The sequence below is a fragment of the Phasianus colchicus genome, chromosome 1 (genome assembly GCF_987193195.1).
Source record: "Phasianus colchicus chromosome 1, bPhaCol1.hap1.1, whole genome shotgun sequence".
Lineage (NCBI taxonomy): Eukaryota > Metazoa > Chordata > Aves > Galliformes > Phasianidae > Phasianus > Phasianus colchicus.
Window position 1 is genome coordinate 20,702,602 of NC_143436.1, and position 22,950 is coordinate 20,725,551.

At 38.3% G+C, this 22,950-nt stretch overlaps 1 protein-coding gene across 5 annotated transcripts in view; it reads right to left on the reverse strand.

Moving 5' to 3' along the window:
- Positions 1–13,823: 13,823 nt before the first annotated feature.
- The window catches only part of IL17REL (interleukin 17 receptor E like), a 43,360-nt gene continuing 34,233 nt past the window's right edge, over positions 13,824–22,950 (reverse strand). For 3 of the 5 annotated variants that reach the window (XM_031614812.2, XM_090136681.1, XM_090136683.1), the window contains 7 exons: positions 22,234–22,281; positions 21,555–21,612; positions 21,201–21,346; positions 18,825–18,884; positions 17,866–17,923; positions 15,662–15,716; positions 13,824–14,750 (listed from right to left, as the gene is read on the reverse strand). In XM_031614812.2, the coding sequence (XP_031470672.2) occupies positions 14,723–14,750; positions 15,662–15,716; positions 17,866–17,923; positions 18,825–18,884; positions 21,201–21,346; positions 21,555–21,612; positions 22,234–22,281 (453 nt within the window). In that variant the 3' untranslated portion in view covers positions 13,824–14,722. The other 2 variants (XM_031614820.2, XM_031614827.2) reach the window with 2 other exon arrangements.

A 22,950-nucleotide genomic window follows, 5' to 3' on the forward strand; every position in this document is an offset into this window, starting at 1 on the left:
AGTAGCCTATTTGAAAGGGTAGTCTCCTGCAGCAAGACAGTACTACACTTAGGGCTTCCTCTTCTTCCAGATGTCTGTAATTCCAAAGGAATTGGAATGACATATCCTTGATCTCCTCTGGAGGTTCCTTATCTTGCGTATTTTTAGGACAACATTAAGAAAACTTCTGTAGAGAGTTTTAATCTTTAATTCATTTCATTATCTTGTAATTTGAGTAGCTGTTAATTAGTAGCTTTTAATAATAATGAGAACAGGATTTGTTAGCATGGCAAATAACAGTGATTTAGACCTCTCAGGTTGATGTGTAAGTGCACTGCTCTCCTTAGTGCAGTGATTTTTTCCAGTTGTACCAAAAATGCAGTGCATACCGTTCAGCTGAGCACACCCTGGGCAAGGGCATTGCCCCAAGATGCGCAGGAGGATCCCAGCCTTCAAAGGCCACAGTGTTATCTATGTTAATTCCAAGGAGTCTTCTCATGCAAAGTAACTCATAGAGAGTAGAGAAGAGGAAGTTACACTTCCTCACAGTCCCACATGAAAAATCATTGACACTAATGGTATTTACCGTCATGCAGTAGTTTCTCCTTTTGTCACAGTATGCTGTTCTTGGGTTCTGTTAGCAGTTCCCAGCACAAACTAACTTTGTTGTATCATGAAAGTTTTACAGGAAACTATCATTCCTCTTCACAGAATTCATCATCCATGATTATTGCATTATAGTTTTCAGAAATAGTTGCTGAGGGGAAATTCTCAGCTTTGGACAAACTTACACGGTTTACAGTCCGCAACACATTTGCACAGTTTTCCATGCAGGACACTGAGTGCAGATTGTGGATTCAGAATCAGCCGGTAACTTTCTTTGAGTTACCTCCTCTGACCAAAAAATAAATAAAAAAGAAGTTCTATTGTAACTGGAGAGTGGACAAAAATAAGCAGCTCTGCAGTTGGCTGTGTGACAGATCATAACCTCAGTATCTGCAGTTTCTGAGCTCAGGCTCAGAAAAAATATCACCTGGAAGGTGATATTATACATGCAGTGTTGTTATTAATGATAATATTATTCCAGATAACATTATTACCTAGAAGCAATAGGCTGTTCCCTGCAGAGATACAGCCGCTATGGCACAGATTATGGAATACATCCTTGAAATTTGGCAGTTTTCCTGTTCACGTGATCTCTTGAAAGAGCACCTGAAGTTATCTCCAGAATCCTCTTATACTGCCTGCAGAAGCTAAAAACCAAACTCTGGAACAAGATTTTACATTGGGATTGATGGCTGGTTTTGGTGGTGAATAAATCCATGAATTCAGCGTGAAGCTAACAGTTTAAAGACTGGAACAATTTTCAGAAAGGCCTAGAAGAAAGTAAATGAGGAAAGAGATAAAAGAAAGATAAAAGGTTTCGGGTTTTAGCTTCCTGCTTGATAACAAAGCAATTCCGAAAGATATTTTTAATAAATAAAAATTCACCTAAAAGACAAACACAGATGCTATGCCCCTTCATAATCAATGATTTATGCCCTTCTGCATAAACAGTTGAAGGATGCAAATGACTAAAATGAAACAGATAATTGATAAGAAGAAAATGCAGAAACTATTCCTGAAGCCAGTTTCTCACTGCAAGGCATTTATAGAATAAAATAAACATTTGGAATTCTCTGGCAAAGTAAAGGAGGAAAGGAATAAAAGAAAGTGTCATCACAGTGTAATAAAACAGTATTATGACTGATGGCTCATTTTTCCCACAGTGGAAGCTAGAAGAAGAAAGCCAGGAAGTGTGCAGAGATGGGAGCAAATCTTTGGGTTATGAACAGACCAGGAGAAAATTATTTGTGTAATATGGGGAGAAGTATTAGTATAAACTAATTCTTCTATAATAAGGAGAACTGAAGGAGCAGAGCCAGTTGATGTTTGAAGTCAGTATTCACAGTCAAGCTATTCCCATTCCTTAGTATGTAATTACTCCTTAATGTGTGCACGTGTTGTCCCTGAAGGCTTGCCTCTGCAATTCATACCTCAGTCATTACCTCATCTGACAGCAGCTAGATCCTTTGTATTTTGTTTCCAAAGATACCAAATCAGTCAAAGGTTGAACATACCTCTCTTTTATATCATTTCAACATTTTTCTTTTGTTCCCCTTGCACCTAAGAGGAAATGAGATTTTTATGGGAAAAAATAAATAATTTTTTTTTTTTAAAAAAAAGGTGTTTGCAAACTTGCATTCAATTCCCCATTCTTGTCTCTGCAAACTTGAGGGTCCTCCGCAGGACATCTGTCATTGCTATACCACAAAACTCTGAAGTAAACAGCAGTACTTGCTATTCTGAATGTGGTTTCATGTTCAGACTGGGAGAATGCTTTGGGAATCCTAGAACTGAAACTGAAGCATCATAAAAAGAGAACTGCTGAGGATGATCTACAGTAGATAGAAGTGGATGGGAAGTGAATGTTTGAAGAGAGGGGAAAAAAAAAAAAAAAAAAAAAAAACGAGATCTGAGAGGTTTTCTTTGACATCTTTGCAGAAAAATATCAGGGAACTGTGGATCTAAAGCTATGTCAAAACTTATATGATGATTCAACACCATGTGCTCATTTTTCCTTCTGAAAGTTATATGTGGAGTAACTGGGGAAACATAGGAGCCACATATATTGAAAATGTAGCCATGTCCTGCAGCGATTACAGCAAAGCCACCACTAAAATATAATATAACCCACTACAGTATAACTGTTTAATCTGTAACTAACTTTCATCTGCTTTCACAAAGCCATATTTCTTTTGCAATGAAACAGCAAGGAAGTCACCTCCAAAGTACTCCCTCCACCTTGTTGATGAACAAGCTCTCCTTTAGGAGCAACAGCCCAAAGAGTGCCTCACCTGGGTTTTCTTCCTGTGCCTTGTGTTAAATGACATCACATGCATACATGCTTGCTTTTTATGAAATGCATGTTAAAACAGAAAGATAGAACATTTTATGTACCAATTATCTATCTTTTTTTCCAAATAAATGCTTCAGAGACGAATTCTTGGCACACAGTAGGTTCTCTCAGTCTGCAAGCTGGCTCAGACCCCAGGTTTTGCAGTCTGTTTTCAGTATACACAGCAAAAACATTGTACTCCCCAACTGCCAAAGGGTCACTCCCACCAAAGCCGCAGTTTTGCACTTACAGGTACCAGCACAGCCATCTATTTAGGAACCAGCTTTTCGGCCCTGACTGAAAGCTCCTGTTCCTTCTCATGAGTTACTGAGATGCAAGACAAGAGACATCAGTGTTGAGGTGCTGGCCATAAAAAATTTGAATTAAGTCTTATCATTTTCCCAGGGGGAAATTCCAGCCTTGCTTGTTCTTCTCACTGTATCTCAAGTTCCTATTTTATATTCATTATTGCATAGATGGATGGGAGTTCTTCTTCCTCTTATTTTCTTCCAGAACCAAAAGGGTATTTTGTGTAATTCCCAGTCTGGAGATAGGACAACACAAAAAGTCAAGTTGTATATGAGGTCAGCTACCACAACTCAAACACACACAGCCATTATCGCCTAGCTGCACATCCTATGAAGCAAGTTATCTCCTGTTATACTTTATATAACCTTCAATACACAGCGCCGGGAGAGAAATGGTCTCTGTTTCTTCTTCTCTTTGCCACTTTTAAGAGGAGCAAGAGGTTAAACTGCTGCTGAGGAGTCCCACTAGGCCTTGAAAACACACAGAGAAATGGTGTCTGGAAAAAGTTTTCTACAAAGCTTGTCTCAAAAATCAAAAGGAAGGATGGCAATGAAGGATGGATGGCAATGAAGGATGACAAAGAAGGAAGAGAGGAACAACTGAATAACAATATGACCTGGAAAATTTTGCTAGGCAGTTTTGGAAGAACTGTGTGACTGGTGAAGTACATTTCAACGTAGATTGAAATTTCCCCTATCAGCAAACAACGTAGATTGAAATTTCCCCTATCAGCAAAACTACTACATCCAATAGGTATTCTCCTTCCTTACCAGTCATTCCAGCTGAATGCTATGTTTTGTTTTTCACAACTAATCAAATAAATGTTAAATTTACTGAGCTGTTAAGAAATACTTCATAAAATTCATAGCTGAATAGGTGAAAGAGAATGACTAATCCAAAGCAAACAGTAATCTGCATAAATTAAGAAATAAATACCAGGAGAAACTTCCCTTTTGAGCACTCCATGGCCAATTGCAAGTCAGTGCAGTTCCATTCCACGGGTTTAATTTTTGGCCCTTACTGGGTTATTAAGCAATTTAGCCAGAGACAGAAATATCTTCTGATATCTTCTACTAATAAAAAAAAAAGAAGAAGAAGAGGAGGATCAGAATCATATAAAGGGCGTGTAAAAGATATACAACAGCTTAAGAAGGAGTAGTGATATAAATTTTTACTGCTTTAGAGAAATGTTGGTGTCAGTTTCTCAGTTGTTCAACAGGTTCATAAATGGTCAAGGTACTGATATAAACCACTTGATGATCATCATAAGGTATTCAAGCCAAATATGACAAATTGTAAATGGGTTTCAAACAGTGAACAGCTGATAAGAAATTGGTAGGTGACACTGAATGCTGATAAATAAAGTTATACGTGTGAGAAAAAAAAAACAATCTTAGCTTAGCAACTACAAAAAACTTCATCAACACCACAATCGCGACCTGTACTATGAAGCCTTAGCTACATAAAGAATACATTCTGTTCTGGCTTACTAACTCAGTAGATTTGTGGAAAAAATGGTAATAATCCATGAATAGGCTGCGAAGCTTTTCCAAAGCTATCTATCTTGCAGGAAAATATTACAGGTCATGTATGTTGTATTGTCTAATACACAGTGAGTTCCAATAGTTACCTCTTTCCCCTTCAAATTTTGTTAACTAGTGTTAACTAGTGATAGGACAAGAGGGAATGGCCTCAAGTTGCACTGATGGAGATTCAGGTTAGATGTTAGGAAATACTTCTCCAAAAGAGTGGTCAGTCACTGGAGTGAGCTGCCCAGGGAAGAGGTGGAGTCCCTGGAAGTGTTCAAGAAGCATGTAGATGTTGTACTAAGGGATATGGTTTAGTTGGAAATCACAGAATCACAGAATTGCCAGGGTTGGAAGGGACCTCAAGGATCATGAATCTCCAACCCCCCTGCCACACGCAGGGCCACCAACCATTCCACCTAATGCTAGACCAGGCTGCCCAGGGCCCCATCCAATCTGGCCTTGAACACCTCCAGGGACGGGGCATCCACAACCTCCCTGGACAGCCTGTTCCAGTACCTCACCACTCTCTCTGTAAAGAATTTCCCCCTGACGTCCAACCTAAATCTCTCTTCCCTCAGCTTAAAACCATTTCCCCTTGTCCTGCTGTCACTCACCCTTTCAAAGAGTTGATTCCCCTCCTGTTTGTAGGCTCCCTTTAGGTACTGAAAGGCTGCAATGAGGTCACCCCGCAGCCTTCTTTTCTCCAGGCTGAACAAGCCCAGCTCTTTCAGCCTGTCCTCATAGGGGAGGTGCTCCAGTCCCCTGATCATCTTCGTGGCCCTCCTCTGGACCCTCTCCAACTGCTCCCTGTCTTTCTTGTACTGGGGGCTCCAGACCTGGACGCAGTACTCCAGATGGGGCCTCACAAGAGCAGAGTAGAGGGGAACAATCACCTCCCTGTCCCTGCTGGCCACCCCTCTTCTGATGGAGCCCAGGATCCCATTTGCCTTCCGAGCCGCAAGGGCACACTGCTGGCTCATGTTAAGTTTTTCGTCTACCAAGACCCCCAGGTCCTTCTCCACAGGGCTGCTCTCAAGGACCGCTCCTTCCACTCTGTAGGGATGCTTGGGATTCCTCCAGCCCAAGTGCAAAACTCTGCACTTTGCTGTGTTGAACCTCATCAGGTTCACCCAGGCCCACCTTTCTAGCCTCTCGAGGTCCCTCTGAATGGCATCTCTTTCTTCAACTGTGTCAACCACACCACTCAGCTTGGTGTCGTCAGCAAACTTGCTGAAGGTGCACTCGATTCCGTCATCGATGTCATTGATAAAGATGTTAAAGAGCACCGGTCCCAAGACAGACCCCTGGGGGACGCCGCTCGTTACCAGCCTCCACCTGGACATGGAGCCATTGATGACCACCCTCTGTCTGCGGCCTTTCAACCAGTTTCTTATCCATCGAGTGGTCCACCCATCAAATATTGGTGGTGGGTGGAGAATTGGAGTAGACAATCTTGGAGGTCTTTTCCAGCATTGGTGATTAGGTGATTCTGTGATTCTAAACCTCAGATGCCATCTATTCATGGGCTCCCAGAACAGGAGAGTAGATGCAGTGTTGTATGGCAAAAAGGGAATTTGTGTCTCTACCTCCGGTTTGACAATTCTTCCACCAGATTAATTTGATTTGGAGATGGCAAAATGGAAGGTACTAGTCTCATCAAATGACACAACATGGTTGAAGGAGGAACAGGTTAATCACAGGACACAGTTCTGGCAACTGCAACAAAGTAAGTGACCCCCATGAAAAGTCAGTATGCACGTTGCCCTGACTTATATCAATGGGGAATAAAGTTGAGCCTTTAGGTAAACCCAGAAAGGATGCCAGCAAAAGCATGGAAGCTCATAAAGTCCAAATACAGTGCCCATCAAAGCTCATTTACTGAGCAAAAATCTTTGATTTCTCATACTTAATTACTATATACATATATATTTTTACCACCTGGACAAAACCTATAATTACTCACATTTGAGAAGATATTCTGTATGTTTCATAGTCTCAAAATGCACTGCTTTCTACTTACCTAGGAATGAATCACAACTTTGTAGGGTTAAGAACTTTTGCTCTTCTGGGGAAAAAAAAAACTAGTATTGTGCATATATTGCCAAGCAAAAGAAAAAATGCCATACAAGACAAATGGAATCCATACTTCACTGAGATGTATTATTTACTACAGACAATTACTTACAGATCAGAGGCTTCTGTGGGCTGGACCAAGGCTGTTTTCTTCATGACAATACTAAATGAGTAGTGAATGCTATTGTTTCTGGCAGGCCCAGCAACTGTTGCTGTCAAGCAGTGGTTCACAGAGCAGTTAAGTCACGAGACGGTTTCTCCCAGTGAATATAATTCTCTCCCTTTGTCTCACACTCACACACGTGCACATGCGTGCACATACACAAGCTTCACAATAATTCACACTGACAGATTAGGGATGAAAATTGTGCTTGTGAACTATATTACAATGAACATTTCTTAAAGGCCCTTTTCATTTTACTGGAGTTTTTCAGAATTCCTTAAAATGGCCTATTAAATTTAAAAGAAGTTTCTATACAAACCTTAAGGTATAGATAAAGAAATGCTATTTCTTATCTATGTCCAGGAAAGACCCGATGCAAAAGTTCTCCTTTTCTGTGAGCAGTATCATAGAATCATAGAATCACAAGGTTGGAAAGGACCTACAAGATCATCTAGTTTGGGGTTATTTAACAGTGAAAGATAATTAAATCTAGTAAGGATCTGTATCAAACAAATCTGTAGCATCTGAGTCTTAGAAATAACCAGGAACACAGATGGTAGCTTATATTTTTCAAACATAGTGACTGTATTTCCCTTCTAATGATGACACAGCCAGCCACAGCTGGAATCTCAATATCCTCTCTCATCTTCAGCAGTGACAAAGTGGCAGCTGTTTCCCATGATACCCAATGTCTCTGTACAAAGGAGATAATGATGAGCGATAAACAGCTCTCTCAAATACATTTACACTATCTTTTTCATTTTTGCAATGGAGTAAATCTTAGTCTGAAATTCAGTTTGTTCAGAGTAGATGGTATATAGATCATTCCAGGGCTCTTTCAAGAGCAGACTGACTATATCTACACCTCCTGAGGGGAAGGAAAACACCCTAGAGCCAAAGGTGTACTCAAGCTTTTTCCCAGATGGGAAAAGTTGTTTTGCTACAAATGAAAGTCTTGGAAAAAACTAAAATGAATGTAATGCAGATGATCAGAACACTGAAGTAAACTGTAACAACAAAGTTTCACTATAGGGACTACATTTTTCTTAGATAAGTTAAAAAAAATCAAAGATGTTTGCATTCCCCCAAAATTGTAGGTTCTTTCATAATGCCCCTGAAGAGCCAGTTTCCAGATAGTTATCCCTCTATCATTTCTAAGTTCCTGATAAGAACTCTGTTGCAACTGGAACACATTTACTTCAGTGTCCTGTTGGTGTTTGTCTCTGCAAAGTATCCCTTTAAGTTAGGTCCAGCTGGCTGGAATTGAAAGCGCTGCCTCCTCAGAGACATTCCACCTCACAGGAAAATATCTACAGGACTTTACACAGAGAGAAAAGACAAGTTTCTAGCTCTACAGATGGATAAAACAAGGAAGGACAAGAGAGAAAGAGGAAGACTGATTAATAATTCAGAGATCGTCACTGTCAATTCTAGACAAAAGAAAAGCAGAGGAATAAAGCTCTCACTCTGAGCTCCAGGAACTGTGCTTACAGGAAGAAAAAAAAAGAAAAAGAAAAAGAAAAAGAAAAAGTTAGACAATTGTTAGCTTTTCTTATTGGTGAGGAACAAATATAGGCTTTAGCTGTGAAAGCAGGCATGCTTGATTTGCACCTGGTCTTTGTCAGATTCTGGGCACGTCACAAAGGACTAAATCCCAAAGTATCCAATGCTAGAACTTGTGAGCTGATTTTCATATGGAGGCCAGATGGAGCATGCAATGGAGCAGCAACCAGGAATGAGAACTAGCAAACAAAATTGAAAAGTAATGTAATAAGAAGGTTTTGCAGTAACAGCTGAAGGACATAAAGCCAAGTAGAAGGAAAACATTTGGATTTGACTTCAGTAGATATGGACAGACTGGATGTCATGGAGTTAACTAGATCAATCTATGCCTGTGACAGGGGGGCAGTAGTCCCATGGGGCCCCCAGTCCCCAAAAATGGGGAGGAGGGAAAAGGGGTAGGGAGGTGGAAGCTGGGCTCAAGGAAGAAAAACAGAACAGTGGCAACGATCTAAGGAGGAAAACTTATTTTACTAACTGTGACATCAAAAATATCACGGAATGCAAGATAACACAATATAATACAATCTAATTGAAATTGAGACTAATAAATCAAATAAAATAGGAGAGAGAGAGAGAGTTTTCTGAAACTGAAAAGCCTATTTTGAAGTGAAGGCGCACGGCTCAGAAGCACACCCACACCCTCTGCCAGGCAGCAGCGAGAGAGGGAGAGAGAGCAAGATCCCGTGACTTCCTTCCGTGACTTATCACGTTTGCCTCACACATGAAAGGTCCCCTGGGATACGTAGTTCTTCTCTTCTGAGAGCCAGGTATCCAGAAAGTTGTCAGTCCATGGAACTGGAGTATTAACTCTTTAATTACCTGTGCACTACATGATGTTATGATGTGGAATACAGAAAATGAAAAAATCACAAAAGCATGACACTGGGAAGCCATGATGCAGCTCTTCCTTGTGGAAGGAAGCTTATGGAACTTCCTACTGGCTGTTTGTTGAACGTTCTCCTGGCAGTAGACACAGAAGCTTAAGTCTGATCACTGTGAGACTTAGAAAGAAAGGTAATTTGTAACAGACCTTTCAAGAGCTTGAAATGTGCCTCTAGAAAGATATATGAGGGTCTTGAAGCACCACAGAAGCAAGTAGCCTGAAAACTAGTCAAAGGAATTGAGTCAGATTACATACTTAAGGTAGTTTTCTGCTCATCGTTAACTTAAAAGAAGGATGTCTCATCTTGCAGTGCTGCGGTCAAACTGTTCTCTCCTGCCTTTCAGTAAGTTTTATTAGTTTAGGCACAACACACTGCCACACAAATGTATTTAAATGACTTCCAGGACTGTAGTATGCAGCCATCCTAGAGTACTAACAGAAAATCTTGTGTGATCTAAAAATACTCCAGGATATTCAGACACTCATGGTTGTAAGGTTTGTCACGTTTAATCTGGATAGGGCATAGATAAGAAACTGGATAGATAAAAGGACACACCTGTACAACTGGCAGAATATTTAAAGTTTGTTATGACTTTTGGTATCTTCCAGAGTGAACTGACAACAGTGCAATATAAAGGAGTCAGCTGGCCAGGGTCTTGCAAATTAAAAATAATAATTAAAAAAAAAAAAATCAGTGAATAGAAACATAGAGGTAGAGGTGGGAAGAGACTTTGGATTTGGCAAAAAATGTGAACAGCGAGCAGAAGAGGAAGAACACTGAAGAGGAACATGACTGCCACGGATGTCCAGTGCTGCAAGAAAGACATTCACGATAATATTAAGTAACTAAAGAAGGTGAAAATTCTGCTTCTGAAAAATAAAGAAGAAAAAAAGAAAAAAAAAACAGCCTTATCAAATGCCAAAACATGTAAAGGGGAAAATGGTTTCCAAAAGGCTATAAAAAACCTATAGCTATTGTGCTATTGTGTGTTTGTTTCTCCACTACTTTGAATTACACCCTTGCTTTCTCTCCCCATTGTACAAGCTGTTATTATTGAATAAGAAAAAAATGACAGACTCCATTAAATTGCCACCTCTATTAAATTAAGCCCCTAAGAGCACTGAAGGGAATTCTTCCAGATATGGATGTTCTGGGACTTATCACCTGCTGTTCACCATGATCTTATGCTTCATGAAGGAAGAGACAAGACAGCACAAGGCAGCAGGAAAGGTGAGGAGCAACCAGGTAAGGCCAGTGTATGTACTGGATGCAGAGCAGGGTGCACCTGGTTCATGTCCCATTGCATTCCCATTTTTCCTGGACCTTCTAGTTAGAAGTAGCTTTGACCCAGAACTATGAATCACACCTGGCTCAACTTTCCCTTCTCCTCTCCTGACTCTGTCTTTGACCCCCCTGGTACATCTTTCCCACCTCATCTCTCCTCCTCCCTGCCTTTGCTTTCACATGTCCACTTCACTCTTCAACATTTATGGACTTCCACCTGCAGGCTTCATATACATGGCTTCCTGCTGAATGTTCCTTTCTACCTTTGCCCATGCTCAAAGCACATTCTTCCCATCTTATAGTTAGTCATTATATTTCTGGCCTTCTTTTGCTTTTCATCCTTTCTTCTCCAGATGAATCCCGTTAAGGAACCTCTTATGTTACAACTACTGTCCGAGCTCAAACCCAGCTTCAGAAAGTATACAATCTGTGAGGGCAAAACTGGGAAACCTCTGCAGAGGAATTTCAGCAACTTTAGTATATATTAAAAGCTAAGAAATATATATGAATATGGGTTATTGTCTCAAAGGTGAGAGATTTTTTAGTATATTAGCTACAGTATGGAAAGGTTCAAAACAGTACTGCGCTGATGTGCAGACAACAATGAGAAACATGACCACAATCCAAGATACAGCTTAAAAAGAGAATGGACTAATGAATGTTCTAGGTTTCCTTAGTCAGGATGTAATTAATGGCAAGAAACATATTGTACAAAATCCATCTGTTTAAAGATGTGGTATAAATAAATGATCATCTGGTTTCCGATAGATAAACCATTCTGGTTTTATGGTATCAGTGTATATTAGGACATGGTTGTCCAACCTTTTGGCTTGCCTGGGACACGTGGAATGAAGAGGAATTGTCTTGGGCTACATATAAAATAGGTAATACAGCTAATGTATATAAATAACAAAACTTTTTTTATTAATATTAAAAAACAGTTTTAAAAACAAAGAGAGAGAGAGAGAGAGAGCAACAAAAACATAAAAGCAGTGGCGTATTTGACCTTATTTTTGTGAAACTAGTGCATCAGGCTGGTTCGATGGCAGCAGTTATTCCTTATGAAGTGTGGGGTATCTTTATGTTGTAATAGAGGTCTTATAAATGTCTGGTAAAGATTTTTCTTTGAGTTGATTATCCGACTGCAAGTCTATACTTTCCATTTCAAAATTCACAAGAAATGTATTTATGTCAACAGAAAATGGAGCTGCAGTAGAAAATCAAAAGAAGAAGGGAGTAATTGGTCCCACCACTGCTAAAGAATGTGTTCCAGTACTACTCTAAATACAACAGTCATATGTTTGCTTTAAAGGACTTCCCTGGCAAGAGGAATAAGCAAGTCTTCCAGCCATTAGAGAGCAGTGATTATATCCTTTCCCATTTATTTCTCTAAAGCAATTTTCAGCAGTTTACCAGCAGGCCAGAGAAGAGATGGGTCAGGAAAACAACCTGCAGAGCATTGGACTGGATCTGCTCTGGCTGTTATTATGGCTTAGCAAAGCTTCTCATTATGATGTGGAAATTCATGCACGCAATCCAACTGTAACTTGTAATCAGTGAGATGTATCCACAACTGCAAATAAAAGATATCCATATGAAGTGGAAAACAAATAACTGTGAATTGTCTCAAGACAGGGTGATTCAACTGGTCAATCATCAGCAAGAAAGGTATTTCCTTCAATTAAAAAAAATGAAAGCACCATATAATTAGCCAAGTCTATAAGCAATCACACATGGGATTTTTGGATTTGACTTCTATTGCAGTATTGTGCATTGGTCAATATTGCAAAACTATTGCACAGTCTGGGTGAGAAAGTGAAAATATTTCAGTGTCTTGCAGAGTTAAATGAATACTTTTAGTGCTAGAATGTATTTTTATACCTGATTCTTTCCCTACCAATGTTTGAAATGCTTCATGGAAAAAAAAAAAAGAAAAAAAAAAAACATTCAGTGGCTATACTGTCACAAGTACACTAGTGTCTGTTAGCTGAGTGAAAAAGAACTCTAACTTCTCAAGAAAAAGCACCACATGGAACTCTCTTCAGGGCATTCCAATTTGAAGGAGCAGGAAGAACTAGTCTCAGATGGAGCAAGAATTTTGTGATCCAAAGAGACAAGGGTTATCTTAAGTGATGTATTATAAACAGGATTCTTAAGATTCAGCTCAGGAGTCAATTGGAATCAATTTTCATTGATTTGCTATACAAATACGAACAGGCAGATCTGAGACAAAGTACAGAAATAATTAGGAATTATTTGCAAACATTGCTATAGTCAAGAATGTCTTAATGGTAAGCATTTAGGCTGAGCTGTCTAGACTACCTCTAACATCTGTGTCTAGTCAGAACAAGATACACTTGAGAAGAACTTATCACTGCAGTGGCCACACTGGAGTCTAGATTAATACCTTTGAATGAACAGTTAAACTTCAGATATTTCATTTTAAGTGGTAGGTTTGCTACCTTCACCAAGATAAGATTTACCCAACAATTTTAGCACTTGTGCAGCCAAAATAGGATTTTGCAATTGAAAGCATCCAGCAATCTCCAGTGCAGATACTGTTACTTCAGGACCTTATATGACTTGTTGTTGGAGAGGGTTTTGTCTTAGCTACACTTTGGTTTTCAGATCCTACAACACCACAATCATCTGAATTCATTTTCAGTCTGAGAACAGAGGCAAAAAGTGCATCTTAACACTTAGCTGCAATAAAAAGCAGTACAAATCAATCTTTCCTGCAGAAAAGGCTTTTCCCCTCAAGAGTAATGTTAATGTTCCCTCAGTTGAACAGGTTGTTTCTGGCTGCGGTCTGGCGGGTATTAAAGGAAAAGCAGATATCTGAAGAGATCGGTGCTTCTATTTCACAAAGTAAGTAAATAAATGCTGCACAAGAGCTGCCTTCCCACATCTGCACTGTACAGAATAGGAATATATCTAGTAGATGTGTGCTCTACACAGTGAAGTTTTAATACCAAAGGAGCGGGGCAGCGTTTGGCCTCTTGAGAGCCCATCAGAAACCTTGTTTCAATATAGCAGATATGACTCATGCCATATTTACACTCTGTAAATTCTTCTCTGAAAATCACAAAACAAAAAACACATTCAGATGGAAAATATTTTTTATTGATCAACTTCTTGTTCCACACCCTCACTCCCCTCCCATCTTTTTGATCTCACATGAGCAATTCTACATGGTTTCAGGATTTGTTATTAATAAACTTTTAATTGACTTTATTTCCTTTTTACACAACAGGAAGTAAGGATGTTTGACAGGAGTGTTCCTTGAAACGAAGGCCAAATGTTTGATAATCAGTACAAAGTGTAATATTATTCTCAAATGTGATGCATAAATACTGATATAATGGAAAAAATACTTCAGTTATTTTCACCTAACTGTTTCCTCCTGGATTTTCACATGACAGTTTTAAGTAACTTTCAAACTGAAGACCTCCTCTAATAAATAGGAGTTATTTCCAAGTCAAATGCAAATGTAAACACAGGCATCAGTTATTAGATATACTTCAGGAATATGGTCTGTCACAATGAGGTCATCAGAATGGCATCAGAAAACAAAGAAGGATATTGTAAAAAGATGACAAAAATTCTTTTCTTCATTTCCCAAAAACTTTTTCTTATGGTTTAAAAAGGAAAGTTGCAAATAAGAACTTCTGAAATTCTTGTTCTATAGGTACTGTGAAATTATTCATTTAAAGTACATTATATACAAAATATTAATTTAGAAGGAAAACGTGAACCTGATTCTCTAACTACATGACCTAAGATGTGCTTTGTTTTGAAATACTGTGAAATGAGGAATCATAATTCAGCTTCTTTTTGATATTAAAGTAGGTCTAACTTGCTAAATTCTTCACCCATGAGAAAAATCCCACAGAATTAGGAGAATTTATTAAGATGTGAGATCTTGCCAGTTTGCAAGTTATACCAAAGTACAACTGGATATTGGTAAGCCTCTGAGGACGTTGAAAATGTGTTGTTAAATTCAGTGCAAGGAATGCACACTCTTCATTCTAGGGGAGAAACAGAAAAAGAAAGATTTATTTCTTTGCACTGAGAAAGTGTTCACTGCATTCTTACATAGTTGGAGTTAGCAATAAATGTAACGATTTACCTACAGCCTGAGGACTTGACTGCCCAAACCGCACAGTCATTTTGAACAAATGCACAAAAATGAGATACTTTGTTCTTAGTGTTATCATCTAGCAAAGCAAAGACTACCCCAAAGATGGCAGCATTTTTCAACATGACTTGTCTAACTTTGGAAAGGCTGCATATTTTAAACTTCTTTGAACAATGACTCTTCAGAATACCTCTATTCTTTCTTGTGTTCTAGGTTGCCCCCGCTGTTCCAGGCTGCCTCCAGAAGGACATTCTTAAAGAAAGAGCTTTTTGAGAAGCTCAGGATCTTACCAAATCATACATCCATTTGCTCCATTAATTATTGACTCCTTTCCAGCCTAGGAATAAGTGTTTTGCAATGGATGTGGGAAAGAAAAGAAAGACTGGAGCAGCTGAGCAGATACATCCAAAGAGTGAGAGAACAGGGTATGGTGATTCCCCTGCAAATGCCAGGGGAAAAGCAGAAGACAGGCGCTAATAATATGAAAGCCATGCTTAGTAAATCTGATTGTTCCAAGGCTCTTGAAGGCTGAATGGTAGTTTTACCACATTTTAGTTTTTTGTCTCTCTAGCAGCTACCTCTCAGGACAGACTGCTGAGAGCAAGAACAATGGAGTAAGAGGGACCAACAGTGGGGACAAGGAAAGGGAACAGATAGGAACCTGACATTCCCACCAGCAATTAAAAATATCACTCTTATATTGTTTCTGTTCCTTAGAGACAGTAATGATGTTTTCAGAATTAACAACTCTGCCAACTCTTAAAATTTTTTAACAGTGCATTTAAGAGAATGGCTGAATACCTGTGTGTCATGGCCTTTGCAGGGTTTTCATTACCATATGTCTGTCCACGAAAACCTGAAGGAACAAATTAAAATGTAAAGTGTCATTTTGTTTTCATTACAGTTCATACCTTTTTTTCATATTAACTGACTCCAGTTATTTTTTCATTTAGAATAGATGTGTTTCTTCTTAAATAGGTGAAATAATGTTTTAGAATATTTTGCTTCTAATGCAATCCAGAGAAGAGGGCAAAGGAATAACAAAACTGTAAAGGGAAGCAACTTTTTCCTTTGGGTTTTGCCTTTGAGAAATAAAATGCATGTCAATAACATCACTGCTCTACTGAGCACACTGACACTGCATGCAATCTTTAACAAAATGTAGTAATGATGTAAGTTTCTATTTCACAAAGATGTATACAATAGATATTTTCACTATATTTCTATAAGATTGTTTTAGTAGAATTTAATTGCCACAAATTATGGACAAATTCTACATTTAATATTCCTTTCTTTCTCTTAACATACTAGGTTCAAGGACAAATCACAGTGTAAGAATTATCACCCTAGATGAGGTTATCTTTAAGGAACTTTCATTATCTCTTGATTTTGGAAAGCTCATATTTGAGAAGATGTCTTAATTTTAGAAAATAAGTACTTGAGAATTCAAAACTCGTAGTAGTAATGCTGTTACATTCAAAGTCTGACACACGACAAAAGAAGCAGTTGATGACTCCTGATGACACATTAAGAGCACAGGGATTACATCAATGAGTTGGACCCATGCAGTTTGGAGTCCCACCACCAGGGAACAGTTTGCACCAGCTATCTCAGAGGGAAGTTTCAGCAATCTCCTCCCAGCAAGACGGCAAAGGTGGAATCATCTACTTGCTAATGTGGATAACATTATCCCAAAATATGAAGTTTGGCAGAAGCCATGAATCATATCCTATTTATGCTTCATTTAACAAACATAGTATTCACATATTAAAGCTTGGAAGTCCTGGAAGTGCACAGCTTATCTTTTTTATTTTTTTTATTATGAATCTCCAGAAATTCTTGATCAGAACAGAAATTATGCTAACAAATTCCACATTTTAATCAAACAATGTGTCCAGAAAATTCTTTACTCGGTTTTCAGTGTTCCAGCATTTTCATTTAATACAGAGATCCATTCCGTCCTATTAGAAGGCAGAGGGGAATTCCCTGTCATCCCTGGAACCTATTGTTATTTTTGATGCTTTTTTCATATCCTTCACATTTGTTAAATGGAAATTGTGAATAAGGAGAATGTATCCAGATTGAATGAATCACAACATTCAGAAATTAACTGATTCACCTTGAGTGGACTTGTCATGAGTTTTTAAGAGCAGAAGAAAACTGAACAAGCATTATGTCAGTGCTTGCACAGAAGGCTGCAGTTGGATTGCAAATTCAAGTGTCAAGTATCAGGCTTCCAAATCTGAAGCTAGAGTTAACTGTACACAGAGCAAATCTTTCACAGGCATTGCTGTGTTTATAATGAACTGGGAGGGGCACTGTTTGCGTGGGTTTGGGGAGGTTTTTTTTCTTGAAGTGCTCAGACTGAGCTTTCAGCTCCGCTCCTTTTTAGACTTTTCAGTTTTGCTAAACCTAACCCTGTGTTCTTAACCGTAAACCCTTGAGGCTTATTTACTTCAAATTCATTAGATTTTACAGTGCCTTACCATCAGGGATTGGAGATTTCAGAATATTCTGACTTCATGAGCATATGTGAGTGCATTGAACTCGTAATACTATCCTCAGAGTAATTCTTCAGTGGAGGAAACTCCTGCTGTTCCATTTGCAGAGGTGGAGAATTAACAGTAGGGCTATACTGCAATCACTACAATGACAGAAGTGCGTGCCTACTTGCCAAGGATTGTTTTAAACTAGTTACTTCATCTACCAAGAGCAAGGCAAATGTAGGTGTGGTGTGCAGCATTTGGCACAGGCTGGTAAATTCACCCACGGAGCAGAGAAAACAGACAGCCACACAAGTTGCCCTTACAGTAGCTAATTAAAAGCTGGTTTAAATAGAAGTCCATTGTCTATAAAGAAAATTGAGCATATCTAGCTCACATGTAGACATCCACATTCAGTCAGATGAATCCCATCTTCATTTCCCAATGAAAGCATCCTTCACCTGAGATGTTCTCTTCCATTCAGTCAAGACCTGTTTTTTCTTTGTCATCCTAAGTACTTACCACAATGGATATCACAAATCTGCAGTGGAACTGAATAATCTACATCTGTCCTCCAGCCCTTGTAAAAGAAAGAACAGAATCTTATTCCCCTTTCAGCAGTACTGTTACTAAAAAGTTCTGTTGACATCAATAATAAAATACTGCTTTATTATCTGCTCGACTGACTACAATTTTATTCTATTTTTAAAGAAATGTACATGGAGACTTCAGTCCACTGAAGTCACTATCATTTTTAATTTTTAAATTTAGGTTTCTAAATGTTAAAATCAATCAGTTTTTTCTTGTTTGAAGAGTTATATTCTGACAGATGTTATCTTATTTACACAGCAGACAATCTATACAGTAAAATATCAACTCAAGAACTCAAGAGACTCAAGATACACCAAGTTGAGAACTTTTAACTCCAGAGAGGAGAAAACCAATTAGCTTCATATTCATTTTCTATTAATGTTGTCTTAATGAAGTTCAGCTACAGAATTAGTGTGCAGAACAGTCAGTAATTTGGTTCTACAGTGCTTTCAGGAGCACTAATTCTAGTAGACTATGTATTTACTGTGCTGTTAGCTAGTTGTCTAACCTTTATCAATTAATGTCAAGGTTTCAAAGATTCATCTATGATTTACTTGGATCTCTTAACTAACCTTTCATTAGAAACAAAGGAACATACAGAAACAGGATTAACAATTTCCTGTTGATATCCATTTATCTGCCACTTACAAAGCAGCAGGATCGCTGACAGCAACTTCTCTGTTAATTAATATCATCTCAACAAGAGGTGGTGGCAGCACTTCAAGCTATAAATAATGCTCTTTGCCAACTCCATTTGCACAGCAATCAGATCTGGCTAGGAGGCAGAAGCTGAGAGGGTGCCTCCTGGTTTCCTTCTTCTATTTTTCTTTTTTTCTTTTTTATGTCTTGTTTATTTTGTACACAGTACCTGGCAAAATCAATACACGTACCTGAATGCAAATTGTTGACCCGCACATTTCCCGTGACATTGTGATTGACACAGAATCTCCCTTATGGAAAGAAAGACAGGAAAGAAGGAAGGAAGGAAGGAAGGAAGACAAAAAAAAACTATTATTTTCTATATCCTGAAACAATGAAGAAATATTGTCTTTCCATCTCTTTTCTTCCTTTGCCAGTAACACTGCATGTTTTACTGTGTTGGAAATTTAATATATAAAGTAAAAAATATAAAAGTACACATTCATCATGGAAGGTTTCCCATTTTCAGAGATATCCCTGGTTCTAAATGACCATAAGCAGCTAGGGTAGTTTTGTCAAGCACAGTTTGGACAGGATAGGAAGAAGGCCAATGCTCCTGTATTTTGTGAAGTACCACGAGGGAGGACACCCTCCCACCAAGGCTGCTGACACCATGATAGCACCAAGCATCTTCACTTCTTTTCCCTGGTGTACATAAGTTGAAGGAATGACCCTTTCTTTGCAGCTATTGTGGGTTTCCCATCTTATTGTATGCCAAGAACAAGCTCAGCCTTAGGGTAAAATTGTCCTAAATGACTGTTCTGACACTTAACATTTGATTGTTTATAGTTTGTCCTCAAAATAATTTTAGTTAGTCCACTAATAGCTTTGCATCCCACACTGTTTTCTTTAGTGTGGCAAACTCCTAAAATAATTTCGGGTAAATTAGGTGAATGTGTTCTTACTCAAGCACAACCAAACTGGGATTACTAGAAAGAACATCAGTTTCTGGGAACACAGAGCTAAGTCATTATGAAAATTTTGTGTATATTGCTCACAGTGGTGAGACGGGAACTGAGTGTAACTTATGTGGGCTCCCCACTGTGTCACAGTACACAAAGGAAATCACAGCCTTGCACCAGAAGGAAGAAAAAAAGCATTTGTAAACGTACCGGTGCCCTTCATGACAGACACTGTACAGCACCTGGCTCTGCCTTATCAGTGTTGTACCATTAGCCTTCTCACTTTGCAATTCACACATTATTTAAAACCAAAAGTCTAAATTCCACAGATTTTATTTGAAATAAGCCAGTTGAAGAGAAATTACACTGATAAGTGTTCACTACACATATAGTTTGTCAACTGCTGCTACATTGGTCTCCATCTGTGCCAGTAATACAGCATTTCTCTGGATATCTTGCTCCACAAAGACAGACTTCTCTTACTCTTCTCAGTGACATCCAACGATAAGGCAAGAGGCAATGGGTGCAAGCTGGAACATAGGAGGTTCCACATAAATATGAGAAAAATCTCCACAGTGAGGGTAATAGGACACTGGAACAGGCTGCCCAGATAAGTTGTGGGGAGTCCTTGTTTGGAGACATTCAAAACCCTCCTAGATATCTTCCTTGTGACCTAATCTAGATGCTCCTGCTCCAGCAGGAGGATTGGACTAGATGACCTTTTGAGGTCCCTTCCAATCCCTTACATCCTGTGATTCTGTCAGTCTGTGACTTTTGATAGACCTATACCCTCATTTCTCAGATCTCTTGGAGGAGATATGTTTCACTTAAACTCAGCTTCAACTTGTGTAACAAAACTCTGAGTTGGAAAACTCAGTTTGGAACAAATGCTCTGCTACACTCAAAACAAGGGATGTAATAAAAAATCTAAACGGATTCATTAGAAAATAAATTCAGCTTTCAGTGTCTATCCCATTGAGTTTAAGAAGTCAATTGCTTGCTTAAGAAGTTGCCTTCTTGTCAACAACCCCCTGCTATGTGCATGCTGCATGCTGAAAGGATCAAGGACTGAAAAAGCAGTCTTGCCCTCCCACAATCTTTTTCCTCTCTCCTTTTTGCTGTAAGAAGCAGCTGTGCAGAAGTTGTTGTGCAGTCCCAATCAGCTGTCTGAAAAAGTTAAATTGTCTGAAAACTTTCCTTTTTTTGTGAGCTGAAGTGGGTTTCTTTTGGCAGCCATGAGATTTAGAGTAGCTCAAGACCTTTGTCGAATTGTGCCTCAAGTCTTAAATGTAATGATGTGAGACCTGTGAAGTCAGCTACATTGATGAACCACATACGAAAAGCTAACAGTTACATTTGCTATATTCATAATACAAATACTGTACCACAAAAATGATGTTAAAAGAATACTAAGGTTCTGCTCAATAGTAGTTACTTTCTTTGACATGACTCATTTGACCTCAGCTTTCTTATTAATATCTTCCATCAGCGTGGGATCAGAATTAGAACTTCATGCTTTAAAAATGTTCCAGTAATTGTTCCAATAAATACATGCGTGTGCTTATTAACACTTTCAAGCTGCATAGCAATAAATGAAATAATAAATAAATGCAGTTAGATTTGGTGGAAAGTATGACAGAATTTGAAGAAATAATGTATACAAACCACAGAGACTGAATGGCGCATCCCAACAGATTCACATGAGGCCAGCTGTGTCCTGTTACACACCAGCACTGAGAAGTGTGCTTTGGTTTGGGATGTGAAGAAAACTTGTATTCGATCTGCAACTGCAGCTGTTCTCATCTTCCAAGCTGACAACAGGGGAAAATAATTACTTTTTCATACTGATCAACACTGGACCTACTGGGAAGTTTATACACAGAAGTAACAAACTGCCAAATCTCTTTGCTATAATTTACAGGCTACAATGATGTGAATACATTAGTGAAGAGAGAACTTGCTTACTGGAGAAAGCAATTCACAATTTAGTATTATGTAATTTTAAAAATATATATTTACCTGGAAATTCTCCATGAGCAAATGGACATTTAACCCAAGAGCCTTGCTTGGTTGTAAACTGAAACCAGAGAAATCAGTTAGGAAAACTGATTTTTTTTATTTCAGTCTGTGGGTACAGATTCAAGTACACATAATCACTGCATTCCAGAAAAGGAAGATGAATTCACAGCTTTTCTGCTCTATGCTCTCTTCAAACATTTGATTTAAATTAGATCCCCACATGCTCAATTTTACAGAAACATATAGTTCCATTGACTTAAAAGTAGTCTACAATAAAATAATAATGTGCCAACATTAATCTTACATGGCATTTTTTCCTCACCAATAATAAACAGCACTCCAGTAAATGCAGCATTTCAATCAATCACTTTTATTATTAAATATTAAATATGGAAAATTTTCCACATTAATTTTAATGTATGCTTCAGAGTTTGAGTGTGTGACCTAAAACATTTTCACTGCTTTTCTTAAGTAGAAAAATCTGGGCATGATTTGACATTTGTCAGATGATTGCTGCTGCACTTCCAAAGACTCATTTTAATTTAATCTTTCACATTTCCTTCATTTTTACTTCCTATTCATCAGAGCTATGAAAAAAAAAAAAAAAATTAATCCTGAACAATAATACCAATTCAGAAAGAGGACAGGAAAGAGGTTTTTTACAAAGAAACTACTTTACCTTCATGCAAAGTCTTGGGTGAGTGTCCACACGAGAGTACTTAACCTGCTTGAAAAGAGAGTACTCAGCATTAGCTGGTTTCATTAACTAGTTTCAAAAATTAATTATCCCAGATGTTCTTGGTTTGATAACAGAGAAAGGAACTGGTTTACTTACTGGCATGAAATATTAAAAAATAGAAACAACTGCTATTTTGGATTCCTGAATAATTTACTTATATTTATCTGTAACGTAGCATTTTTATAGTCAGTCTAACCCATTAGAGTTTAATTAATTGATTTTGTCATAACTTGGGTACAAAATTCTGATTACACAGTAGTCTTCTTCTGGGCCCTTATTCATCAGCAATGTTGCAGAATGTTTAAACATTCATTCCAGAGTGTTGTTGGTTTAACACTTTTACCTTAAGATAATTCTCAATTTTCAGTATCTGTATTCAAGAAAAGACTTAAACATAGAATGAACTTCAGAAACCCACTTAAGTGATCTACAAAATTTTTCTTTCTTGACTAACAACAGTTCACCTTCCCATGGAGTTCATTATGAAAAGCCTCATCTCATATAAACAACTGCTACCTGTGTAAGTGTTCTTACTAAGACGAACACCATTGCTCAAGCAGCTGAACATAGTGGTTCCAATACACAAAACACAATATCAGGACCAAAGTAACACCTCATTATTGTACCTTTTTTGATAACCACACACAGTGAATATCC